Below are 19,083 nucleotides of genomic sequence, written 5' to 3' on the forward strand. Positions count from 1 at the left end.
TCCCTATTAGCATGTGACACGCGCCTTCTTTTCTTCAAGTTCTTCGACGCGACCATCATCGAGCCCCGCCCGCCGCAGAAATTTCATCCAAACGATGACGAAGTACATTTTGGTCTCCGGTGGTGTGGTTAGTGGGATTGGGAAGGGTGTAATAGGTGGCGTTTTGAAGTCCTCTCAAGTCCATTCTAGCACAACTGACAAACTGCTTCAAAAGCGTCATCAACAGGGCTGCTACTCAAAACGATCGGGCTGAAGGTGACTGCGATTAAGATTGACCCTTACATGAACATCGATGCAGGAACGATGAGACCTCAGGAACATGGTCTGTTCGTTGACATGGCCTCGTTCTCTTATGAATGTAATCTTTGAATCTAGGTGAAGTCTATGTGCTCAATGATGGAGGAGAAGTCGACCTTGATCTCGGAAACTACGAGCGGTACCTTGACGTTACACTTTCGCGCGACAACAACGTCACAACTGGAAAAATTTATCGCGAAGTCATTGAAAAGGAGGTGCGTCCTCAGTTGATGCTTGCACCACCTGTTATCGATTCATATTTTAGCGAAAAGGAGAGTATCTGGGTAAAACAGTTCAAGTAGCAAAGCCTTTTTTCTGTTCAAATCTCCAAAGCCTTAGCGCCACAACAAACAGATTATTCCTCACGTTACCAACGCAATTCAAGATTGGATCGAACGTGTATCCAAAGTCCCAGTTGACGAAACGGGTGAAGAGCCCGATGTGTGCATTGTCGAGGTAAGTAAGAGTGTAATATTTGTGATTCCACTCGGCTCATCATGTTGTTCAGTTGGGAGGTACGATCGGTGATATCGAGTCAGCTCCCTTCGTAGAAGCAATGCGACAATTCCAGTTTCGTGTGGGTCATGATAACTTTGCACTCATTCACGTGTCACTTGTCCCCGATATGCATGGGGAGCAAAAAACGAAACCAACGCAGACGACTGTACATTCGCTTCGTGGGCTTGGTCTCCTTCCCGATATCGTTAGTCCATTCAATACACCAAATCTTTTCAGACTCAAACTCTGACGCCTTTCCAGATTGCTTGCCGACTCATCGTTCCTCAACCGCTTCGACCCGATACCAAAAACAAGATTTCGATGTTCTGTCATGTTTCCCCCGAACAGGTTGTTGGTGTTCACGACGTTTCGTCAGTTTACCATGTCCCACTCCTCCTTCAGTCGCAAGGGATTGTCGAATACCTCACAAGGCGACTCGACCTGCAAAAAGTCAAAACAACTAAGGAAATGGTAGCTAAGGGCGATAGCCTTTCGAAGCGCTGGCGAGATCTTACCTCTAGGTGTGTGTCTTTTCGGTACATACCAAACACGATCAAATTTACTCTCGTCTTTCTAGGCAGGAGCGACTATTCGACACCGTAACTATTGTGTTGGTGGGGAAATACACGGACCTCAAAGACTCATACATGTCTGTCATCAAAGCACTCGAGCATTCGGCGTTTCGAGTGCAGAGGAAATTAATAATACAAGTATGGTTGTACTTCCTTGTTGAGTGGCATTGTTTTGAACGTATTCGCCTTAGTGGGTGGAGTCTTCGGACTTGGAGCCAGAAACCCAAGAGGCGGCTCCAGTGAAATACCACGACGCATGGCGTGCTGTAGTTGGTGCGAGGTACTTATTCGAACCTCCCCCCGTATAGGAATCTGTTCTAAGCATCCTATAGTGGAATTCTTGTCCCTGGAGGGTTCGGTGTTCGGGGAACAGAGGGTATGATGCTCGCGATCAAATACGCTCGTGAACAGAAGATCCCCTTCCTCGGTATTTGCCTTGGTTTCCAACTTGCTGTCGTCGAATGGTGTCGTAATATTCTCAATATCCAAGGTTTGTTTCTTCTCGCATGTGTGAAATATGGGAGACTCATGTCAATCCCTGTATAGAAGCTACTTCCACAGAGTTTGTGAATGACACGGTGTACCCCGCCGTCATCTTCATGCCTGAGATTTCCAAAACTCACATGGGTGGCACCATGCGCCTTGGATTACGTCCTACTGTGTTCCAACTTGGTACTGAGACCTGGTCGCAAGCAAGAAAGTTGTACGGTGGTCAGGAGAAGCTTTGGGAACGACACCGTCATCGTTACGAAGTGAATCCCGAATGGGTTGACAGAATTTCTGAGAGTGGTCTGGCCTTCACGGGTAAGGATGAGAGGGGTGAACGTATGCAGATATTGGAATTGAAAGGTAACAGTTTCAATAGCGCTCCTGTAGGGTTTGGTGTCTAATTCCTCGTACAAGGCCATCCTTTCTTCCTGGGTCTTCAAGCACACCCCGAATTCTGCACACGACCTCTCAACCCGTCACCGCCTTTCCTGGGATTCGTGGCCGCTGCCTCAGGCTCAGCTATCTTAAAGGAGCAGCTCGAGTTCCAACTCCACAACTTCAAACCACCTCATCCTGTTGATTCAATGGTAGATGAGCCTGCTCTTAGAAGTGTCAATCCCACACCCCGTGGAGCCGAAGCGAACGCCCATTCCAATTAGTTATCGGACGTTAGAAAGCTTTTAGAAAATGGTATACGCGATCTAGAGGCGATTTTTTATTTCAACACCTATGTCACGTTCAGTAATGTAGACTTTAATGTAGACTGTATTTAACCGCATATCGATCAAAAGTACTTTAATTATATACAGCATAAGTTACCCTTGATCATTCATCAATCCAACCCACCTACTCTCGGGTACACAAGTGTAGGCATATATGGCGAATAGTACGGGAAGCTAGATTGAATTGCTATCATTCATAGCAACCTCCTGGCTACATAAGAATCGGCATCTCAAGACCCCGCTTCCTTGCATGAGACTTCGCACGCCTACTATCATTGTGCCTGAGTTTAAAAGTGGGTAGGTGTTTAAAAATCCACTTTCCCCCTTTCCTCTCGCTTTCCTCGCAGTTCTTGTGATCTCGGACTTAAGCGGAATACATTCCTAGGCTATTTTTCAATAGATCTATGTAGTTGCTAGCTTTTTACTTTAGTTTTTTCATCTTGGAAAATGATGATATTTCAGGTGGAGTACATAAAATCATTGCCAACAAGGTCATTTCCTGGGCGCAGGACACAGATTTCTTCCCGGTACTAAGTATATCTTTTCCCTATGATAATACAAGCTGAATGCACTATTTTGGAGCTATACCGCCCATGTATAGATGTGGAGGAAAGCATTCAAAACAAGATCGACTGAGGCGTGACAAAACCGCAATCAGTCGGAGTTACAATTCAGTGCCGACCGCTGCCAAACGACATCGCGTCGCGTGTCCTATCGTACCTGGCCGTGCGGCCGCTTTTCGCCAATGTGACATTGCGTGACTGATATTTTCAAACACCTACCTTTTCAGAGCCCTCTCTCCGGCACCTCTCTCCCTCCCTGTCCACTCAATAAAATCACTATAAATTTGGGATTTAGCTATTACAGATAGTACTCATCTGCTGTACCAGAGCCGAGAGGGAAATAATTATAGGAAGTATGAGTCCGATGCTCATCTTTAAAAATTTTTAAACTCAGGCACAATGATAGTAATAGCACAAAGGCCGTCTCAATGAACCGCAGTTATTCTTCACTGCAGGGCGCTCAGCGTCTATCAATCATTTTCACTTTCAGCTCCTTCAACACGGAACTTGAAAGAATCATACGTCGACTCAGGCGCTAAAAGCAAGTGTTCGACGTTCAACGAGGAGCTCACTTCAAATGTCTCCGTAATACGCGTCCTACAACTTGATAGCTATCAAATAGATTCGCCGACAGGAGCCCCCAAATCAGTCGCGATAGGATGCAGGTACACTCGAGAGGCTGTTGAAAAATTAGCCAGAAACATGGCCACGCATGCGCATAGGCAAGTATTTTCCTTAGGTCAGTCAATCTGGTCATCTCTCATCTTTTTTTTGAAAAAATAAAATAAGAAAAGCCTTCTTGTTCATCGATCGAGGGATCCTTCTACCGAGATATCGGGACCTGAAGCTGAAGGCCTGACATACCGCCGCTCATTGGACTCGTTGTTACTCTTCTTCAAACAACTATAGTCCCTGAACCTGCGGTTAGCATGAGGAAAACATGTGCGAGGTTAGAAAAGGAGAAATACCAACAGTAAACGCTCTGTCTGTTCACGTCGCAAGGATTTCACCGGCAAGTAGATAAATGATCGACTACCTGTGGTAAGTTGCCGTTCCGTAGCAGACCTTGTGCTCATTCTTCATGAGCGGAAATAGGCGAGCTCCTGTTATCGATTGCAACGCGGCCCTTATGCTCCGGTCAAGGTTTAGAACTAGTAGGAGGAACACCGAGCTTCTTGACAACTGAAAGATGTTTGTTCATATGGTGGGCTGCGTTTAGAATCTCTGCTATCAGCTCTAGAAGGTATATATGGGGGAGATTTTAGACGGCGAGATGTTCTACAACAAATCCCCGAAGTCGTGTCCAATCTGCCCTACCACCAATATCAGCGAAATGACAACTATTCCTGCGTCCCATACACTCGCCAAGGCAACGATGGAATGCTCGACAGATATTGACTTACAATGTAGGTGAATTTGGCTCTGCGTAAAATGAATCGCAACTTAGTGTTTTCAGATAGACTACCTCCCCTAGTTGAAGCTATCAAGTCTTCTTGGCAGCTCTCACTACAAAGTGCTGCTACTGCGGTCAGCCTCATCCTGCATTCATGATTCTTTATTATTCACGTGGAGTGTTTTTTTGCAGTCGTCTTTACTGGCTGGAGTGGCCGCTCAGCTCATGGGAAGCAACGACTTTCCGAAGGCTCAACAATATCCGCGACTCGTTGATGCCTTTACCTTTGTTTCTTACGCTGCTGTGCTACTCAACGCCAGTGCCGCGGTCACATCCTTGATCCTCGTCGACAAACTGGCTAGATTATTGCAAAAGCCTGCCCAGAGAGGCAGCTTCTTGCACGATGTTGAGAAAGGAGGTTTTGTAGGCATCTCTAACTACTTGGATCTAATGAAGCTTTTTGGTGCGGGAAAGTCTTGGGTTTGGTGTCTCCGACACTGTAAGTCCTATTCGAACTAAATTCATACTTTGAAGCACATTTAGTGATTCCACTTCTTCTCACTTCCTAACTTTCAGGGCATATTTCTCTGTTTTTCGGTATCCTTTGCCTCTATTTCCAGATCTTCCTCTTTTCATTCCTGCAAGGAAACATAATTATTATGGCCTTGACGACTCTCGTTGTCGTTTATGTCGCGCTTTCTTTAGTGTATTTTTTTGACCGGTGAAGGACAGCGCATTCGTGGGATCGTTATAAATTAAACACAATACGCGCCTCATTCACATGTACCTACTGCATGTACTTTGTGCCCGATCGATGAGATCTCCTCTCCTCTCTGATTTATACAACGCGATGACACCCGAAATCCCACGAAACATTCAGTATGAGTCTCCTAGAGGTTGCAATCTCCAACCTCGTGCGATATCCAGCTCGAACTCGGGATCATTTTAGCCAAGCGGTAGAAACGATAAAGCTTTGCCACGAAATTCAGTGCACTACTAATTATTCCAATCCAGAACAAGTAAGTCCCATTTGATTCTCTTTCAATTTGGTTTACCATGATTGTTTCCAGGTGGAACAACTCAAGGCAATAGTTCAAAAAGCTGAAGAAGCGCTTCAGAATGCGATTAACTTGACGAAATCCGCTCCTTTCGACGAGTTTCGCGATACCGTCATCGAAACTTGTTCGAACACGAATATAATGCACGAATTTGACAGAAAGTTGGCGGAAGCAAAGAAACGAGATGGTCGTAAGAAACGACTTCTCGAAAAAGCTCGGAGCAGAATTCAGCAGGAAGATGTACGCCATTCAATAGCTTCTGCGTATTGTCATATTTTATTAATGGCTTCTGCGAGGTAGTCTAGCGAGTGGTCTATAGCCATCTCTTTCGTAAATCCAGAGGTGAAAGTTTTCAATGATGATGACGTCGACTCAGAAAGTAAAACGACGGCGATAGGTAAAGCTCCTTTTCAGCTATACTTCAAACATCATCTCACCCACTCAGTTAAATGCCGGAAAAATGACACCGTAGATGGCCTGTTATGGCTCTTCACTCGCCAGCGTTCGTCGAAGTTGCTGAATAACCCACATTTATACAAGCCCGAAGAATTTACGAGATTCAAGTATGCTACAGATGACGTTGAACCGATCTCACCAATATCACATCCCCCCCAGCATCGATGCCGGCTTCGGTTATTATGGAATCGTGACCCCCCTTTTTACTTCACGGTCGTCCTTCGAGGTCCATCCTACTCATCCTATGGAAACATATGGCGCCTCAATAAATCGACTGCCTCCCCGTTTGTCTTGAAAGGTAAGGTTTGTTGAAAACGATCAAGGAACATTCGGTCATTGAATGTGCATTGTGTCCCATTCATCCACAGAGCAGAATAGCGGAAAACTCGTTCTATCGACGAACCTCACGTCCAACGCTGAACCTTTCAATGTCCGAAGCCCGGCGGAAGGGGACATCATAGAAGTCGATCAGAATTTTCCGACCTTCCTTGAGAAAGTATTGCAGGACCCAACCAAGGCGAGACCAAACTGGAAGTTTGAATCTGTATCGGTACCTCCTTCTTTCCCCGTTCCAGTAACCGTTACAAAAGTTGGGCAGCTCGGACAAACCGCAACTTCCTGCACTCCGTCCACCAGCACACCTATATATCCAATTGCTCATCAGTCACCTAACCCTACCATCTTTGTTCCGGCAGTCACACGTCAAGACTCCGAACAATCCTACCATACCACACACGAGCACCTCCCAACTCTGGACGTTCATGAAGAAAGCGTCCCTTTGACCTTTCCTGAACCTTCTCATGTTAACGAGAGCATTACCTTCCAGAGCGAACCCGCTCCTTCATTGTTATCCATGCCTGCGACAAGTCAAACTCGCGAGCCACCTTCAGCATCAAACTCTGGGAGGAGTGGGGTTTCAGTCGGAATCCTCGAGCATGGGGTCACGAGGAACGGGCGAGCGCCCAGAACGACCACCCCCACACTTCAGGATTCTGCCCCGCGTGCTGTACCCGAATCACAGAAGGGTCAGGGCCATTCGCGGAGCAAAAACCGCCCTCCAATCTCGGCTCCCTCGATTGTGCATCCTCAGCTAAATAACAAGGACATGGGTCTTTCGTCCACAAACGGCACATCTCTATCGAACGATAAATCACCTCCGTCTGATGCATCAAGAAGTTCAACTCTCAAGAATGTCGCTCCAAAGAAGGGTGGTTTTGGGGCGTGGGTCAAGGGTATTTTCGGTTTAAATACTAAGTAGGATATGGAATTACTGGTGTCTAATGTCGGCTGCAATGGTGTCTTCATGTGACGAGGCAGTAATTTGGTAAAAAGAAAATGAGCATTGCGGGCAGGAAAGTCAGTCCAACGATGGCTGTAGTGACTGTCTTAACCGCCAGCAACTCCACCATCCACACATACAGCATGACTTGCGCGAGTAAACAGGCGAATCCCAATAAGAAACAAATAACCCCTGCGCCTAATTAGCATTTGCACTGAATATCCAGGGGAGAAACTGACAATAATACATTGCAAACTTCCAAGCGAGATCCAGGTTGTACAGACGAAGCAGAGTGTGGTCACTGCAACCTGATAGATAACCTGTTCGAGGGAGGTATTCCTGATCACGCCTCGAAGCATTTTTCGGTAAACTTCCTAGTCTGCTGAGGAGCAGAATGGAAATTGAAACCGACATTGAATTGAAAAGGAATGAACAGTAAGAAAGGATGACCAGAGCCAGGGAACTGCGATGTTGCGCTTGGTCTAGGCCAGCGTTGGTGACGAGGCTCTTGTAAAATATTAAGAGTTGAACAGAAACGAGTGTGAGGATAGAAGACTAGACGTATCGCGGACGATCAGTTATGGCTAACTCGATATCAGGTTTACTGGGTCTCCTACTGTCGTGGTCCCCGTTTTGAGCGAGGTCTTCCATCGTTTTTGCGTTGCATCCACAAGGTTTGGCAATTGATCTAGGGGGGACGAGTATAGTTAGGATTGAAGACGGGTTTTGTTGAAGCCAGGTCTCACAGGTTAACAGCAGGTCACTACTTTTGCGGAGAAGGTTTTTTGTACTGGGATTATGGTCTAGAATCTCTGTTCGAACCGTTGTGTCCACTGCGGTAGGCCGAGAACAGCTTACTTTCCGTAATACGGAGAGTCGTCTGGCTTAAATCAGTCCCTTCTGTAGTCATACCGAGAGAGGTTTAACCTGCAGAACTTTGAAGAAGGAAGGAGAAGGAAACAATAACAATACAGAGTGATTGAGTGTCACTTTTATCCACCGTCGAGCACCGCATAGAAATAGTCATTATGGTTCGTGTAAATGATGGTTCGTGCATGAAACTCGCGTCGTACTCGGAAACGCGAAAGTACTACGCTTGGCAGTTCGGACGAAATCGCATCTGCATAGATATACAACTGCAAACAATACCCTCTGCTGCGGCACGTAAATGTGAAATTTTGACGTTGTATCGGCGTTGATCGATAAATGGACCGTTGTGCTGAGTGACTACTGACCATGTTGCAACCTCGTTTCGCGAGCGTCTCCAAAAACGTTTCGAAAGCAAGTGAAATGACGTCGATATTAAAGAATACATACATGCGCGCTCCGTCATCGGGCCATTCAGTGGTTCGAATAACTGTTGTAAACCATTCAATTTGCAAACAGCGCAAAGGAAAGAGGTAGGGCCAAAACAACGAGGCATGTGGCAACGATCTTCACCGGTAGAGCTTCGTCCATCCAAACGTACACCATGACTTGTGCGAGCAGACAGCCGATACCAGATGAAAAGCATATGGCCCCTGATTTGAATTAGATCATGAGAAACACACGAAGTGAACTACCCACAGTAAAAAGCCATGAGGTACCAGGATGTTTTCAAGCCGTACAACTTGAGGGAACCCCCGCTAGCAGAGACGTATCCGTCTTGAGGGGCGATAGCATCTCGACGTGCCGCAACGTCAGGCAGACGCCCCAGTTTATTGGCAAGGACGATCGAGATGAAGGTGGAGATTAGATTGAAGATAAAAGATAGATTCGAGAGGAAGGCAATAGCCAGAGAACGGTCTTGGTTGAGTGAACTGAAGCTGCTCCTATAGAATATCAACAGCTGCCCGGAAACAACGGTAAGGATGGAAGACTAAAGGTGCGTTTAGGTTGGGACGCAAGTAGCTCCTGAAAACGATCGCACTATGATGGTACCGTCTTTCAGGGTTCTTATCCAACGTTTCTGTTTCGCTTCAATTAGTTTCGGTAGCCGATCTAAGAAAACGCAGGATAAGTCAGTATTCAGGGTTAGAAGGACGATCGGACATACATCCCAATGATAGGTCACTAGTTGCTTCAAGGAAATTTGGGACTCCGCGTTCTTGTTCGTTCTGCGGATTGAGGTCTACGTCGTTGGATCAATACATTCCGTGGCAGGCCACAGTGACAGTTTGACTTGCTGCTTATCCTTGAAGGGTTGTCCCAAGTTCGCGTTGGATATCTTGTCTGAGAGGTGTGATTCATGTACACGCTCGAGCTTCTGTAGTCCACTTCTATTTATCCCCAGGGTCTGGGGCTATCTGATGGCAATATGAAGCTTGCTTGCTTGTGCATGTGCCTCTCCGATAGTTAAAAAGCTCCGACGAAACTCTACGGCCTGAAATGAAAACCAGGGTTCCAACTGCTGCCAAACCACATTCCCGTTCATTTGAGTAAAGATGTTTAGTTTTCGCCCATGCCCGTTTCCTTTGAGGAGGAGAGCGGATCGATAAACGTCACTCCCAATTTCTGGGTCCTCGAGTTCTCTTTCATTCCGCACCCATTGTAATACCACTCTTTGTGTGCGGTAAGGAAGTCTTGCGTAGACGATAGCTGTCCGCGAGTTTTGTTACTATATGGTCGTGTGGGCCGGGCATTTTTTTCTGCATCCTATTCCGTATTCCACATCTAAACCAGCACACTGACGTAGAGCTGAATGTTCACTCACTTTTGACCTTGCTTTCCTTTTCTCTGGTCCTTTATCAGTCCATACCAATTGGATTCCAATATGCGGCGAATGCGTGTGCGAAGAAACGAATTTTCCTTATATGTAGCGACCGGAATTTACCCAATTAAAGTTTTGTCGGTCGGACTAATTGATTTTTTTTAGTTCACCATGCAACCAAGCCACAGAAGGCCACAAAACGGTGATTTCACGAAGTTACTATCACTGTGTAGGTGTTTTCAAAATTTTAGAGATGCACTTCGGACTTGTATTTTCTATGGATATATCTTCTTCGGCTTAAGAATATCAGACTCTCAGTATCTCTACTAGCTAAATCTGAAATTTGGAGTGTTTTTATTGAGTGGACGTGGTAGAAGAGAGGTGCCGGAGAGGGAGCTCTGAAAAACGGGGTGTTTTCAAATATCAGTCACATAATGTCACATTGCCGAAGAGCAGCCGATAGCCATTCCTGCGTCCAGGTGTACACGACCAAATTGTAACTCCGACTGATTGATAGCAGAGGCATCAGCAAAATGACATAACGCTTTTCGCCTTTTTTAGGCTTTTTTCGGCTTTTGTGATGGCAGGCAAGTCACAAGACGCTTTTCGTTACGTTTTTATCTATATATAGATAAGAAAAGCCTCATGTAATTCTATTTACTTCTATTTACACGTGCACACTCGGAACCAACTTGTCCCAAAAGGGACATAGATTGCGGCTTGTCGGCTTTTCTGTATTTTTGGTGGGGAAAAAGCCGAAAAAAGCCGGACAAGCCGGTACTGTATGTTTACTGATGTGATGTGTCACGCTTCACTTGATATCTTCTTTCGACATCTTCCTCCACCTGCGTACATGAGCAGTATCATCTTAAATCAAAGTTTTGATATCCTAGTATCACACCAAGGTGAAATATCTGGTACCGAGAAGATATTCGTGGTGTGCGCCTGGGAAATAACCTCATTTGTGAGGTTTTTACGTGATTCACCGAAAACATTGACCTTTTTAAAGATAAAATCACTGTATTGAAAAAATAGTAGCTACGTAGATCTATAGAAAAATACCATAGGAACTCATTCCGTCGAAGACCGAGACCATGCAAAGTGTGGAGGAAGGGAGGAAAGTGGATTTGAAAACACCTACCCACTTGAAAACACAGGGTCAACGATAGTATATCGTACGTTTACAGTGCGAGTGGATCCGGGCCGCAAAAATAACTGCCCGTTTCCTCCCCGAAGGTCAGCAATATAGAGTAAACTTCCAAATTTGGAAGGTGCAGGAGAGGTTTCGGCGATCTTTTGTCTACCGCTGATTTGATTGCCGTACAGTGCCGAGAATCACATGCAAGTGCACCCCGGTTCATCATAAACGGGTCGTCAGTAAATCCTCCTTTCATTGCTATTACCACCATGTCTTCCAATCAGCTTAAACAGTTCACGAGAGAAGAAGTAGCAAAGGTCGGTCTCTATCTTCTTAATCTCACTTGCTCTTTCACTTATGAATGAACAGCACAATAAGCCCGACGACCTGGTATATGAACACTATCTTTTCGGCCAATTTATCGATGATCTAAAGAGACCTCTGTAGTGGGTTATAATAGATTCCACTGTTTACAACCTTTCGCGGTTCAAAGATCTCCACCCCGGAGGAATTGCAGCCTTGGTCGATCCAGAAATTGGTATGTGCCAGTATTCGACATCGCCTGAACACATCTCTTATCCCTCCTTTAGCCGGTCAAGATGCTACAGAAACCTTCTACGGACTGCATAGAACGGAGGTCCTCGAAAAACCTCAATACAAGCGTCTCATCGTCGGCAAAATTGTGGGAGAAGAGTGTGTTTTCAGTGCTCCTGTACCAGGAGAGCTCAGCAAAGTCCCATACGCCGAGCCTACGTGGCTTACAGACGGCTACTACAGCCCATACTACACAGATGTGAGCCGAAACTTTCCTTTTTTGGCCTGGACATTTGACACTCATCCATGGGCGCCCCCAGAATCACCGCCAATTCCGCAAGGCGGTGCGAGAGTTCGTCGACGAATACCTTTATCCTGATGCGCAGGTTTGTTTGATGGTTCTAGAGTCGTTCACTGGGATTTCTCAAATGACGTGATGATAGGCGAGAGAGGAAGACGGGAAAAGACCCGATCAGAAAGTTATCGACAAGATGGCGTACGTGTATGCCTAATTCAATCCATATAGCCTCCATTGAGACACTCTATGCAGTGAATACGAGCTTCATGCCATGCGGTTGGGTCCTGGAAAACATTTACAAGGACGCACGCTCATGAAGGGGCTTGTCAAACCAGAACAATTCGACTATTTCCATGAGGTACGTACGACGAAGATCATGAACGTTCCAGGCTAATCGGCCCATCCAGATGATCATCACGCAAGAGCTCACTCGTTTCGGAGCTCGTGGGTATGGCGACGGTGAGCATTCGATACCAGCACCTTTCTAATGAGGACTTAATTAATATCCCTGACAGGTTTACTGGGTGGCAAAGTCATTGGTCTCCCACCGGTTCTGAACTTCGGTAGTGAAGAGCTCAAGGCTAAGGTTGTGCCCGACGTACTGTCCGGGAAAAAGTTCATATGCTTGGCCATATCGGAAGCCTACGCAGGCAGTGATGTTATGGGTTTGCAAACGACCGCCGTGAAGAGTGAGGATGGCAAGGAGTGGATCATCAACGGCTCCAAGAAGTGGATCACCAACGGCACATTCGCTGATTATTTCACTGTTGGATGCAAGACCGAAGTAAGTTGAGACATTTCGTTGAGGTTCGTTCCTTTACTGATCCACTCCAGGACGGTTTCACAGTCATTCTCGTGGAGAGAGGAGAAGGTGTTGAGACGAAACAAATCAAGACCAGCTATTCGGCCACCGCCGGTACTGCCTTCATCACTTTTGACAACGTCCGAGTCCCAGTTGGCAACACACTCGGTGAGGAAGGTGGTGGAATCTTCGTCATCCTCAGGTACGGCGTCCTTGGCAGATCATTCAGCCCAGGTTAACTGTTTACCCAATTAAACAGCAACTTCAACCACGAACGATGGGTTATGTGCTCTGCGTCTGCTCGAAGCCAAAGATCCATAAGTGAGTGTCCGTGTCCCTGTGCTTAAAAGACCGTACTCATGGTGATACTTTCCAGTTGAGGAGTGCTTGAAGTAAGTGCTGCCTAGTATGATCATGCGGCCACTTGGATTTATGACTGAGTTTTTTGTTAGATGGGCTTCTCAGCGGAAGGCTTTCGGAAAGCCCCTGACATCGCAAGCCGTTATTCGTGCTAAGCTGGCGGCAATGATTGCTCGGGCAGAGAGTGCGTTTAGCTCATATTACGCTATTTTACCTTGACAATTGTCCCATAGGTGTTCAGAACTGGCTCGAAAATGTTACCTACCAGATGTGCAATATGGTTGGTTCACCAAATCGTCCATCCTCTTTTATCTATATGCTGATGGTGCAACCCAGTCGTACAAGCAACAAGCCAGCAAGCTCGCTGGGTAAGCTTCCCGCATATACTTGTTCTGTGCGCTCATCCTTGGTAGGCAAATCGCGTTTCTGAAGAGCTATTCAACTGCTTGCGGCCAAGAAACCGCGCGAGATGCCGTACAAATATTCGGTGGAAGGGGTATTACTAAGACGGGAATGGGAAGGTTTATTGAGCACGTACGTGACTGATCATCCTTTGCTCGTATACCTCAATATCACTGACATGATCATGTCAGTATCACCGTACAATCCCCTTCGATGCACTTCTCGGCGGTGCAGAGGACGTGTTGAGCGACCTTGGTGTGAGACAAGCATTGCGAGCCATGCCCAAGAATGCTAGATTGTGATCTTTGGTGTCCGTGTATTGTCTAGTTTGTTTCATTGCATCGCATACAACCTTGTAGAAGTCTTCAGGATAAAGTATCCACTATTTTATTATTATGACTATAACCGAAATGTACGGAACAAATACAAGGAAGATGGTACACATCCAGAGATCAGCGTAGAGAAGTATACAGCTTGACAGCAAGGGCATTTAGAAGTTAAAATATAACATATATACGTGGTACGTGGGTTGTCTTTCCATCACGATTGCGCTTTGTTGTTTGGGGTTATCCGTACATCATCTGTGCGTCGTTCTGGAAATTAAACTGCGACAACCAAGTTATCCCTATCGGTCACGTATAAGCAAATGGAGGGATTATCTCGACTTAATATAGAAGACTTGCCTGGAGGCCATTGCTGATTAGGGGCATTAAGAGGTTGCTGCATGTTCATCGACATGCTCTGCATCATCTCGTCTTCCGTGAAACCAGTCCCCATCATTGGGGCTGGGAAGTAATCGGTCAACTCAAGACCGATGTTCGTCCGATTCACATTGTATCCGTTCAAGGAGGTCGTCCCTGTAGAGAACGAAGGAGCAGGGGTGAAAGAATCAGCATTTGACGGCACGAATTGATCAAACGACAGGGTTTCATGAGACGGAGGTGACAATGGATGGGTAGGAGAAGGAGAGGGATGGTTGCTTGCGGTCCCTGCAGATTGATGGAAAGGGTTCGAGGCGTCTGTCGATGTCGCGGATGCGGATGACTTTGTACTTCTGCGTCGGAGAATTTCTGATCCCGAAGAAAACAACGAAACTGCCAAAAGATTTTTCAAAAACTTGGCATACATCTTTGGGCTGTATCTCTCGTCTGCACCGATTTGAGGAGAGCCCAGGTAATCAATGACACTCTGGACGTGTTGACGGATGTCAGTCCGAACTGAGTCGTCAAGATGATGGGCAAATTTAGGCTGAAGGATTTTGACAAGAAACGCCGCGGCGAACGTTATAAAAACACTTTGAGCATCCGGACCATGACGGACGTAGATCCCTGGACAATGCGTTAGTTTGAAAGCAAGTTATGATTGCCAAACATACATCGTTCCTCTCGATTATTAAACTCGACCACAGACTTGATAAGGTCTGTCGCGGCAAGGATGCAACGCATCAAAAACGATTTCTCGTTCTGGTTGTTGCTTGTATTCTTGCCGAATGCGTGCTGAAAGCCATACGATAATGCGAGTAAACGAGAATAGCTATATGCCATCTTGAGTAAACCGACTCGGAAGCCGCCCTGAGGATCTTCCTGGTCAACGTTCGCGTCTAGAATTGGCCACCATTTCTGTTCCAATTGCTGTAATTCTTCGTCTGTGTTGATAGCAACCTCTTCAAAATTAAGATTCTGAGCGCAAGAAATGAGCTGACAGATAAAGTATTTGACTTGCGATATCACCGACCTTGTTGAGCCCAGTAGGATGATCAGGATCAGAATATATCTTCTCGATAAATTTGCCGATGACCTTCAATTCCGCGTTGTAGCAACATAGTTGGATATCGAAGTCCTTCAAATTGTATTCGGAGCTTCCCCACCAATTCTCCGAGTGGTTGGCGATGAAGTCGATAGAGCTAATAATGGGACGCTTCCCGTACTGCGAACTCGTGGAACGATCAAGGTTAAAGCAGTTGATCCAAACTCTCGTACGATTAAGTTGCTCTCGTGCGTGGACTTCATTTTGTGGCGTAGCAGTTGGAGGCAGGTGTAGATTTAACTCGATGGCAATCCTGTGAACAGTATTGAGTGAGCGTTCCTTTACGAACTGCGGAGAGCCTACCGAATAGCCAGACCAAGATAGAGGTAGGACCTCGAGTCTTCCCAACGCTTGAAAGGAGCTGGGTACAAGCTCATGAGGATATACGCCATACACATCTCCACATTTTTCTGACCCCCGATTAACGAGCTTCCGGCGGCGATTTGAGCATATGCCATCGCTTGTTGATACAAACCAGGTCTCTTAGTGTAGAATCTCGATGCGAGGGCACATATGACCGTGAAGAGGAATGGGCTTCGATGCACAGTTCTCTGAGCGGTGTAGAGGACCGGGTCTACGAGAGATACTGAGAGATTCATGGTATCGAAAAATCTACCCAACCGAAAGTAAGGACTTTGCGTGAAAGAAAATATAAAACACTGACAGTTTGAAGAGTTCCTCCGCTTCCGTGGGAGTGATCAAGCCCTTTACGAGGATGGCAGGTGCTTGCGGCCTATCATCGACCTCCGGCCTCTTGGGATCTGGTGCGGGACCTGAAGATGGTGAGGATTACAATCATTTCCGCACCAAGAGCGCCTCAGCACTTACTGGCTCTGAAGAAATCGACATTGGCAACACCACCATTCTCAGAATTCACGTTATGGGCTCCAGATTCTTCGAATTCTGCACTACTGCCCCGTTTCCTGTTCTTCAAACTCATTTTTGCCATTAATCCGAAGGGTGCCGCCTCGCTGGGTAACGTGGCAAGCTCGAATCCAGCATTGTGTTTTCTATGATGTGGGAGGCCACCATCCCCAGCACTTGAATGTGAACCGCGTCGGCTGCGGGACGAGGTTCGCCTTGTGACGTTAGTCTGTGACTTAGGGCTCCCTTCCCCATCAGAGTCTTCGACGGCTATCTCGTAACCATCTCCACTATTGTAGTCTTCAGCTCCTGACTCGGTTTCTTCCTCATCGCCACTGCTAGGGGAATCCTCCGGATCTTCTTTGACAATGTACTTCTTGGGCATGCCTCCACCAATACCTATAAAACCACCAAACTGGGCCAGAGACTCTCGGGCTTTGATGATCCAATCTTCGACAACCTTGTTCTTTTCGGGATTCATTGTGTCCGGAGATTGTTCTTCAAAGTATGAGCCGGATGAGGGTGAAAGAACAGGTGGAGAAGGCGTTCCAGACAATGTATCAGAAACGGATGAGCGCGATTGATTCTTCTTGAATTCTTCTGCCTTAGCTAGCTGAACCATGAGCTTTTCGATAGTTTCATGCTGTTTTTGAATTTCAGCTAGTAGATGCTCGCGTTTTCTATCGTGTAAAGATTCGATGAGATAAGAAAGCGTTATTGAAGATTAAGACTCACGGAGGGGTTCTTCGCTTCTTTCTCCCAGGTATCATGCATTCGTGGCCACCATTGAAACACCGCTTACACGGGTCTGTCTCGGTCTTGAACTCGCATCGAACTTTAAGATTCTTGCAGCGTGCGCAGGCACCACTACGCATTAGGTGACATCAGTGACAGAATGTCAACGAATGCTATGAAACTCACGGTTTGGCCTTCTGGTTGTCTTTGTGCTCACCCCTGCCAGGGTCTAGCTCCTCATCAAACCTGTCATCGTTCTGAGAGTCGTGCCCGCGCCCTCTCTTTTGTCCAACCGGCTGTCCAAGCGTTGAGTAGTAAGGTTGTGCAGCGTGCGTCGATTGGCCACGGTTCTCAACAGGTGGTAGACTGAACAGACCTTCGTTGGGGCTGGTGGTTTGATCAAAAGGACTGGACTGCGCTGGAGACGGTTGAAAATTGAACGTCGAGTTTTGGTAGGAGGTTGCTGATCCAGGGATGGATAAGGCATTGAACGAATTGCCGTTAGGGAAAGTGCTACTGGGGCTTAAGTGGGCCGGTTGTTGCTGTTGATGGCCTTCTACAGGAAATGCTGGCCGGTTCTGCTGTAGAGTTGGAGGATAAGAGGGAGGGTGACGGGAATAATCATTATTGGGGTTGAAGCCCTGATACTGGGAAGAATATGGACCATTGAAGACGGGCTGAACATAACTTCTAGAGTATTCTTGTTCAATGTCGTGATTCCAGTCCTCCATCATGATGATGGTTAAGAGAGAAGAAAGGATCGGCCCGTTCTAGGCATAACTGTCAGTCATTTGAACGTATAGAAAGTCAAAGGCACTGACTTTTCACACAATATCCGACGCCTCCAGAGATAAAGACAAGAAAAATGGGCACGTAGATGGGAAAGGGCTAAAACCTCATACATGATGTTCTTTACTTATAGTTAGGTAGACCGCGGTGCTGAAATGCCCACTTCAGGAGTCGCACCGGTATCATCGCCCAAGGCTGTGCAGAGGCGCCAACGTGCGTTGAGGTGGCAGTGTAATCTCAACACCTTCAATATTCTGGAAATCCTTACCTGTGTATCCATCTCGTTCACAGTTCGCCTCGTGGTTCATCCGGGACACAGCTACGTTGAAAGCTGGCAGTACGTATCTTCTATGTGGAATCTACAACCTATCGTTTTCAAACTGTGTTCTCTCAGGGCTCAGAACTCACACGGTTGGGCATAGCAATTCTTTCTCTCAATTGCTCTGAAGCTAACGGGAGGCCGATGATCTCAGCCTTGACACTCTCCATATGTTCCTTCCCACCCGGTCCTGGCAGTGGACGGCACGGTACATGATGAGGAGTGATCCAAACCCCACGGGGCGGGATAACGAAATCATACCTAATTTGGGGGCAGAGTAAGTCGATTCTGGCAGAACTTTTTGAACACTCCAGCGTTCTCGCATTTGTGAGCGATTGCTACCATTACATATAGGACTCGCCGTCGCTAGCCTACACTCTATGTCAAGAGCAACTTTCGAAGCAATCCCTGGTACTAGATCAAAAGAGACTCCTTCTCCGATCAATGTATGTTCAAGTTCCGGAAGCCTCGCATAACCTAAGTACAAGGATTTCACTTTTTCCATGTCACCATGCGTGATTTGTTAGTATGGCGCTGGCAAATTTCTCAACTCTACACCGTCTGCCTCCAACGGCTCATTTTACCTGTGTGTATGTACCCTGCGAGTTGTGGACGCAACTCACCACCTGGACCCCGTTCTTTCCCCGTCAAGTTGGTGCTGAAAAAGTCTTCAACAATCTACCCTCCACGCCCAGGAATTGTCTGAAACGGAACATCATTGGCTAGTAGTACCGCTGCATGATGACGCCTTTTTGCGGCACCATTCATTTCGCAGTGAACAAACATACCAATCCTCGAGCTTTGATGTTTTTCACGCCATGCGGCTCTTGGGAGCTTTTACCTCTGTACTGAATGTTTCGAGGTTTATCTTCTACAAGCAAATGTGTGCCTTCTGCACATCGTTCCTCCCATGCGTTAGGTCTATCAATGATCATATAACTTGAACTAAGAGCCTTTTTCTAGTGATTCATCTGTGCATGTAGTGTTGTTGAGGGCCGGGTCGGGCTCAAAACCCTGGGG

At 46.6% G+C, this 19,083-nt stretch overlaps 6 protein-coding genes across 6 annotated transcripts; 4 read left to right on the forward strand and 2 right to left on the reverse strand.

The window, feature by feature from the left end:
- The first annotated feature begins 27 nt into the window (after positions 1 to 27).
- On the forward strand, positions 28 to 2,729 carry URA7 (CTP synthase ura7). The gene is made up of 12 exons (XM_043156413.1): positions 28 to 155; positions 215 to 322; positions 376 to 512; positions 563 to 595; positions 652 to 753; positions 806 to 1,000; positions 1,057 to 1,316; positions 1,373 to 1,505; positions 1,559 to 1,647; positions 1,700 to 1,857; positions 1,914 to 2,216; positions 2,271 to 2,729. The coding sequence occupies exons 1-12, from the start codon at positions 95 to 97 to the stop codon at positions 2,513 to 2,515; spliced, it is 1,824 nt and encodes a 607-aa protein (XP_043006200.1). The 5' UTR covers positions 28 to 94; the 3' UTR covers positions 2,516 to 2,729.
- Positions 2,730 to 4,390: 1,661 nt separating this feature from the next.
- E1B28_011385 (uncharacterized protein) lies at positions 4,391 to 5,259 on the forward strand (the record flags this gene model as incomplete). The annotated part of the gene is made up of 4 exons (XM_043156414.1): positions 4,391 to 4,547; positions 4,598 to 4,668; positions 4,727 to 5,033; positions 5,111 to 5,259. The coding sequence occupies 4 exons, from the start codon at positions 4,391 to 4,393 to the stop codon at positions 5,257 to 5,259; spliced, it is 684 nt and encodes a 227-aa protein (XP_043006201.1).
- Positions 5,260 to 5,415: 156 nt separating this feature from the next.
- E1B28_011386 (uncharacterized protein) lies at positions 5,416 to 7,306 on the forward strand (the record flags this gene model as incomplete). The annotated part of the gene is made up of 5 exons (XM_043156415.1): positions 5,416 to 5,553; positions 5,605 to 5,832; positions 5,893 to 5,989; positions 6,038 to 6,346; positions 6,417 to 7,306. 5 exons carry the CDS (start codon positions 5,416 to 5,418, stop codon positions 7,304 to 7,306), a joined length of 1,662 nt encoding a protein of 553 aa, XP_043006202.1.
- Positions 7,307 to 8,646: 1,340 nt separating this feature from the next.
- On the reverse strand, positions 8,647 to 10,115 carry E1B28_011387 (uncharacterized protein). The gene is made up of 6 exons (XM_043156416.1): positions 10,020 to 10,115; positions 9,493 to 9,961; positions 9,363 to 9,437; positions 9,237 to 9,307; positions 8,894 to 9,185; positions 8,647 to 8,847 (listed from the first exon to the last, which is right to left on the reverse strand). Exons 2-6 carry the CDS (start codon positions 9,554 to 9,556, stop codon positions 8,699 to 8,701), a joined length of 651 nt encoding a protein of 216 aa, XP_043006203.1. The 5' UTR covers positions 9,557 to 9,961; positions 10,020 to 10,115; the 3' UTR covers positions 8,647 to 8,698.
- Positions 10,116 to 11,377: 1,262 nt separating this feature from the next.
- On the forward strand, positions 11,378 to 13,937 carry E1B28_011388 (uncharacterized protein). Its single transcript, XM_043156417.1, has 17 exons — positions 11,378 to 11,471; positions 11,524 to 11,544; positions 11,602 to 11,692; positions 11,745 to 11,947; positions 12,009 to 12,074; positions 12,132 to 12,184; positions 12,239 to 12,344; positions 12,394 to 12,445; positions 12,502 to 12,770; positions 12,821 to 12,990; positions 13,048 to 13,109; positions 13,165 to 13,180; positions 13,241 to 13,332; positions 13,382 to 13,428; positions 13,485 to 13,516; positions 13,562 to 13,682; positions 13,742 to 13,937. The coding sequence occupies exons 1-17, from the start codon at positions 11,424 to 11,426 to the stop codon at positions 13,850 to 13,852; spliced, it is 1,560 nt and encodes a 519-aa protein (XP_043006204.1). The 5' UTR covers positions 11,378 to 11,423; the 3' UTR covers positions 13,853 to 13,937.
- A 42-nt stretch (positions 13,938 to 13,979) lies between these two features.
- Positions 13,980 to 17,836, reverse strand: E1B28_011389 (uncharacterized protein). The gene is made up of 10 exons (XM_043156418.1): positions 17,777 to 17,836; positions 17,142 to 17,725; positions 16,956 to 17,087; positions 16,185 to 16,900; positions 16,021 to 16,129; positions 15,660 to 15,968; positions 15,285 to 15,609; positions 14,926 to 15,229; positions 14,234 to 14,878; positions 13,980 to 14,175 (listed from the first exon to the last, which is right to left on the reverse strand). Exons 2-10 carry the CDS (start codon positions 17,687 to 17,689, stop codon positions 14,117 to 14,119), a joined length of 3,147 nt encoding a protein of 1,048 aa, XP_043006205.1. The 5' UTR covers positions 17,690 to 17,725; positions 17,777 to 17,836; the 3' UTR covers positions 13,980 to 14,116.
- Positions 17,837 to 19,083: the final 1,247 nt, after the last annotated feature.

Source organism: Marasmius oreades, chromosome 7, assembly GCF_018924745.1.
Source record: "Marasmius oreades isolate 03SP1 chromosome 7, whole genome shotgun sequence".
In the NCBI taxonomy this organism is placed as follows: Eukaryota; Fungi; Basidiomycota; class Agaricomycetes; order Agaricales; family Marasmiaceae; genus Marasmius; species Marasmius oreades.

What these genes read in the sequence shown, in the direction of transcription:
- URA7 (XM_043156413.1), top strand. Translation starts at nt 95, where the DNA reads ATGACGAAGTACATTTTGGTCTCCGGTGGTGTGGTTAGTGGGATTGGG. An exon ending in GATGAGACCTCAGGAACATG is followed by an intron (nt 323 to 375) that starts GTCTGTTCGTTG and finishes CTTTGAATCTAG; the next exon opens with GTGAAGTCTATGTGCTCAAT. An exon ending in TGGCGAGATCTTACCTCTAG is followed by an intron (nt 1,317 to 1,372) that starts GTGTGTGTCTTT and finishes TCGTCTTTCTAG; the next exon opens with GCAGGAGCGACTATTCGACA.
- E1B28_011387 (XM_043156416.1), bottom strand. Translation starts at nt 9,556, where the DNA reads ATGAATCACACCTCTCAGACAAGATATCCAACGCGAACTTGGGACAAC. An exon ending in CAACCCTTCAAGGATAAGCA is followed by an intron (nt 9,438 to 9,492) that starts GCAAGTCAAACT and finishes CCAACGACGTAG; the next exon opens with ACCTCAATCCGCAGAACGAA. An exon ending in TAGTGACCTATCATTGGGAT is followed by an intron (nt 9,308 to 9,362) that starts GTATGTCCGATC and finishes GCGTTTTCTTAG; the next exon opens with ATCGGCTACCGAAACTAATT.
- E1B28_011388 (XM_043156417.1), top strand. Translation starts at nt 11,424, where the DNA reads ATGTCTTCCAATCAGCTTAAACAGTTCACGAGAGAAGAAGTAGCAAAG. An exon ending in ACAATAAGCCCGACGACCTG is followed by an intron (nt 11,545 to 11,601) that starts GTATATGAACAC and finishes AGACCTCTGTAG; the next exon opens with TGGGTTATAATAGATTCCAC. An exon ending in CCTACCAGATGTGCAATATG is followed by an intron (nt 13,429 to 13,484) that starts GTTGGTTCACCA and finishes GGTGCAACCCAG; the next exon opens with TCGTACAAGCAACAAGCCAG.
- E1B28_011389 (XM_043156418.1), bottom strand. Translation starts at nt 17,689, where the DNA reads ATGATGGAGGACTGGAATCACGACATTGAACAAGAATACTCTAGAAGT. An exon ending in GCGGAGGAACTCTTCAAACT is followed by an intron (nt 15,969 to 16,020) that starts GTCAGTGTTTTA and finishes TCGGTTGGGTAG; the next exon opens with ATTTTTCGATACCATGAATC. An exon ending in TAATCAGCAATGGCCTCCAG is followed by an intron (nt 14,176 to 14,233) that starts GCAAGTCTTCTA and finishes CGTGACCGATAG; the next exon opens with GGATAACTTGGTTGTCGCAG.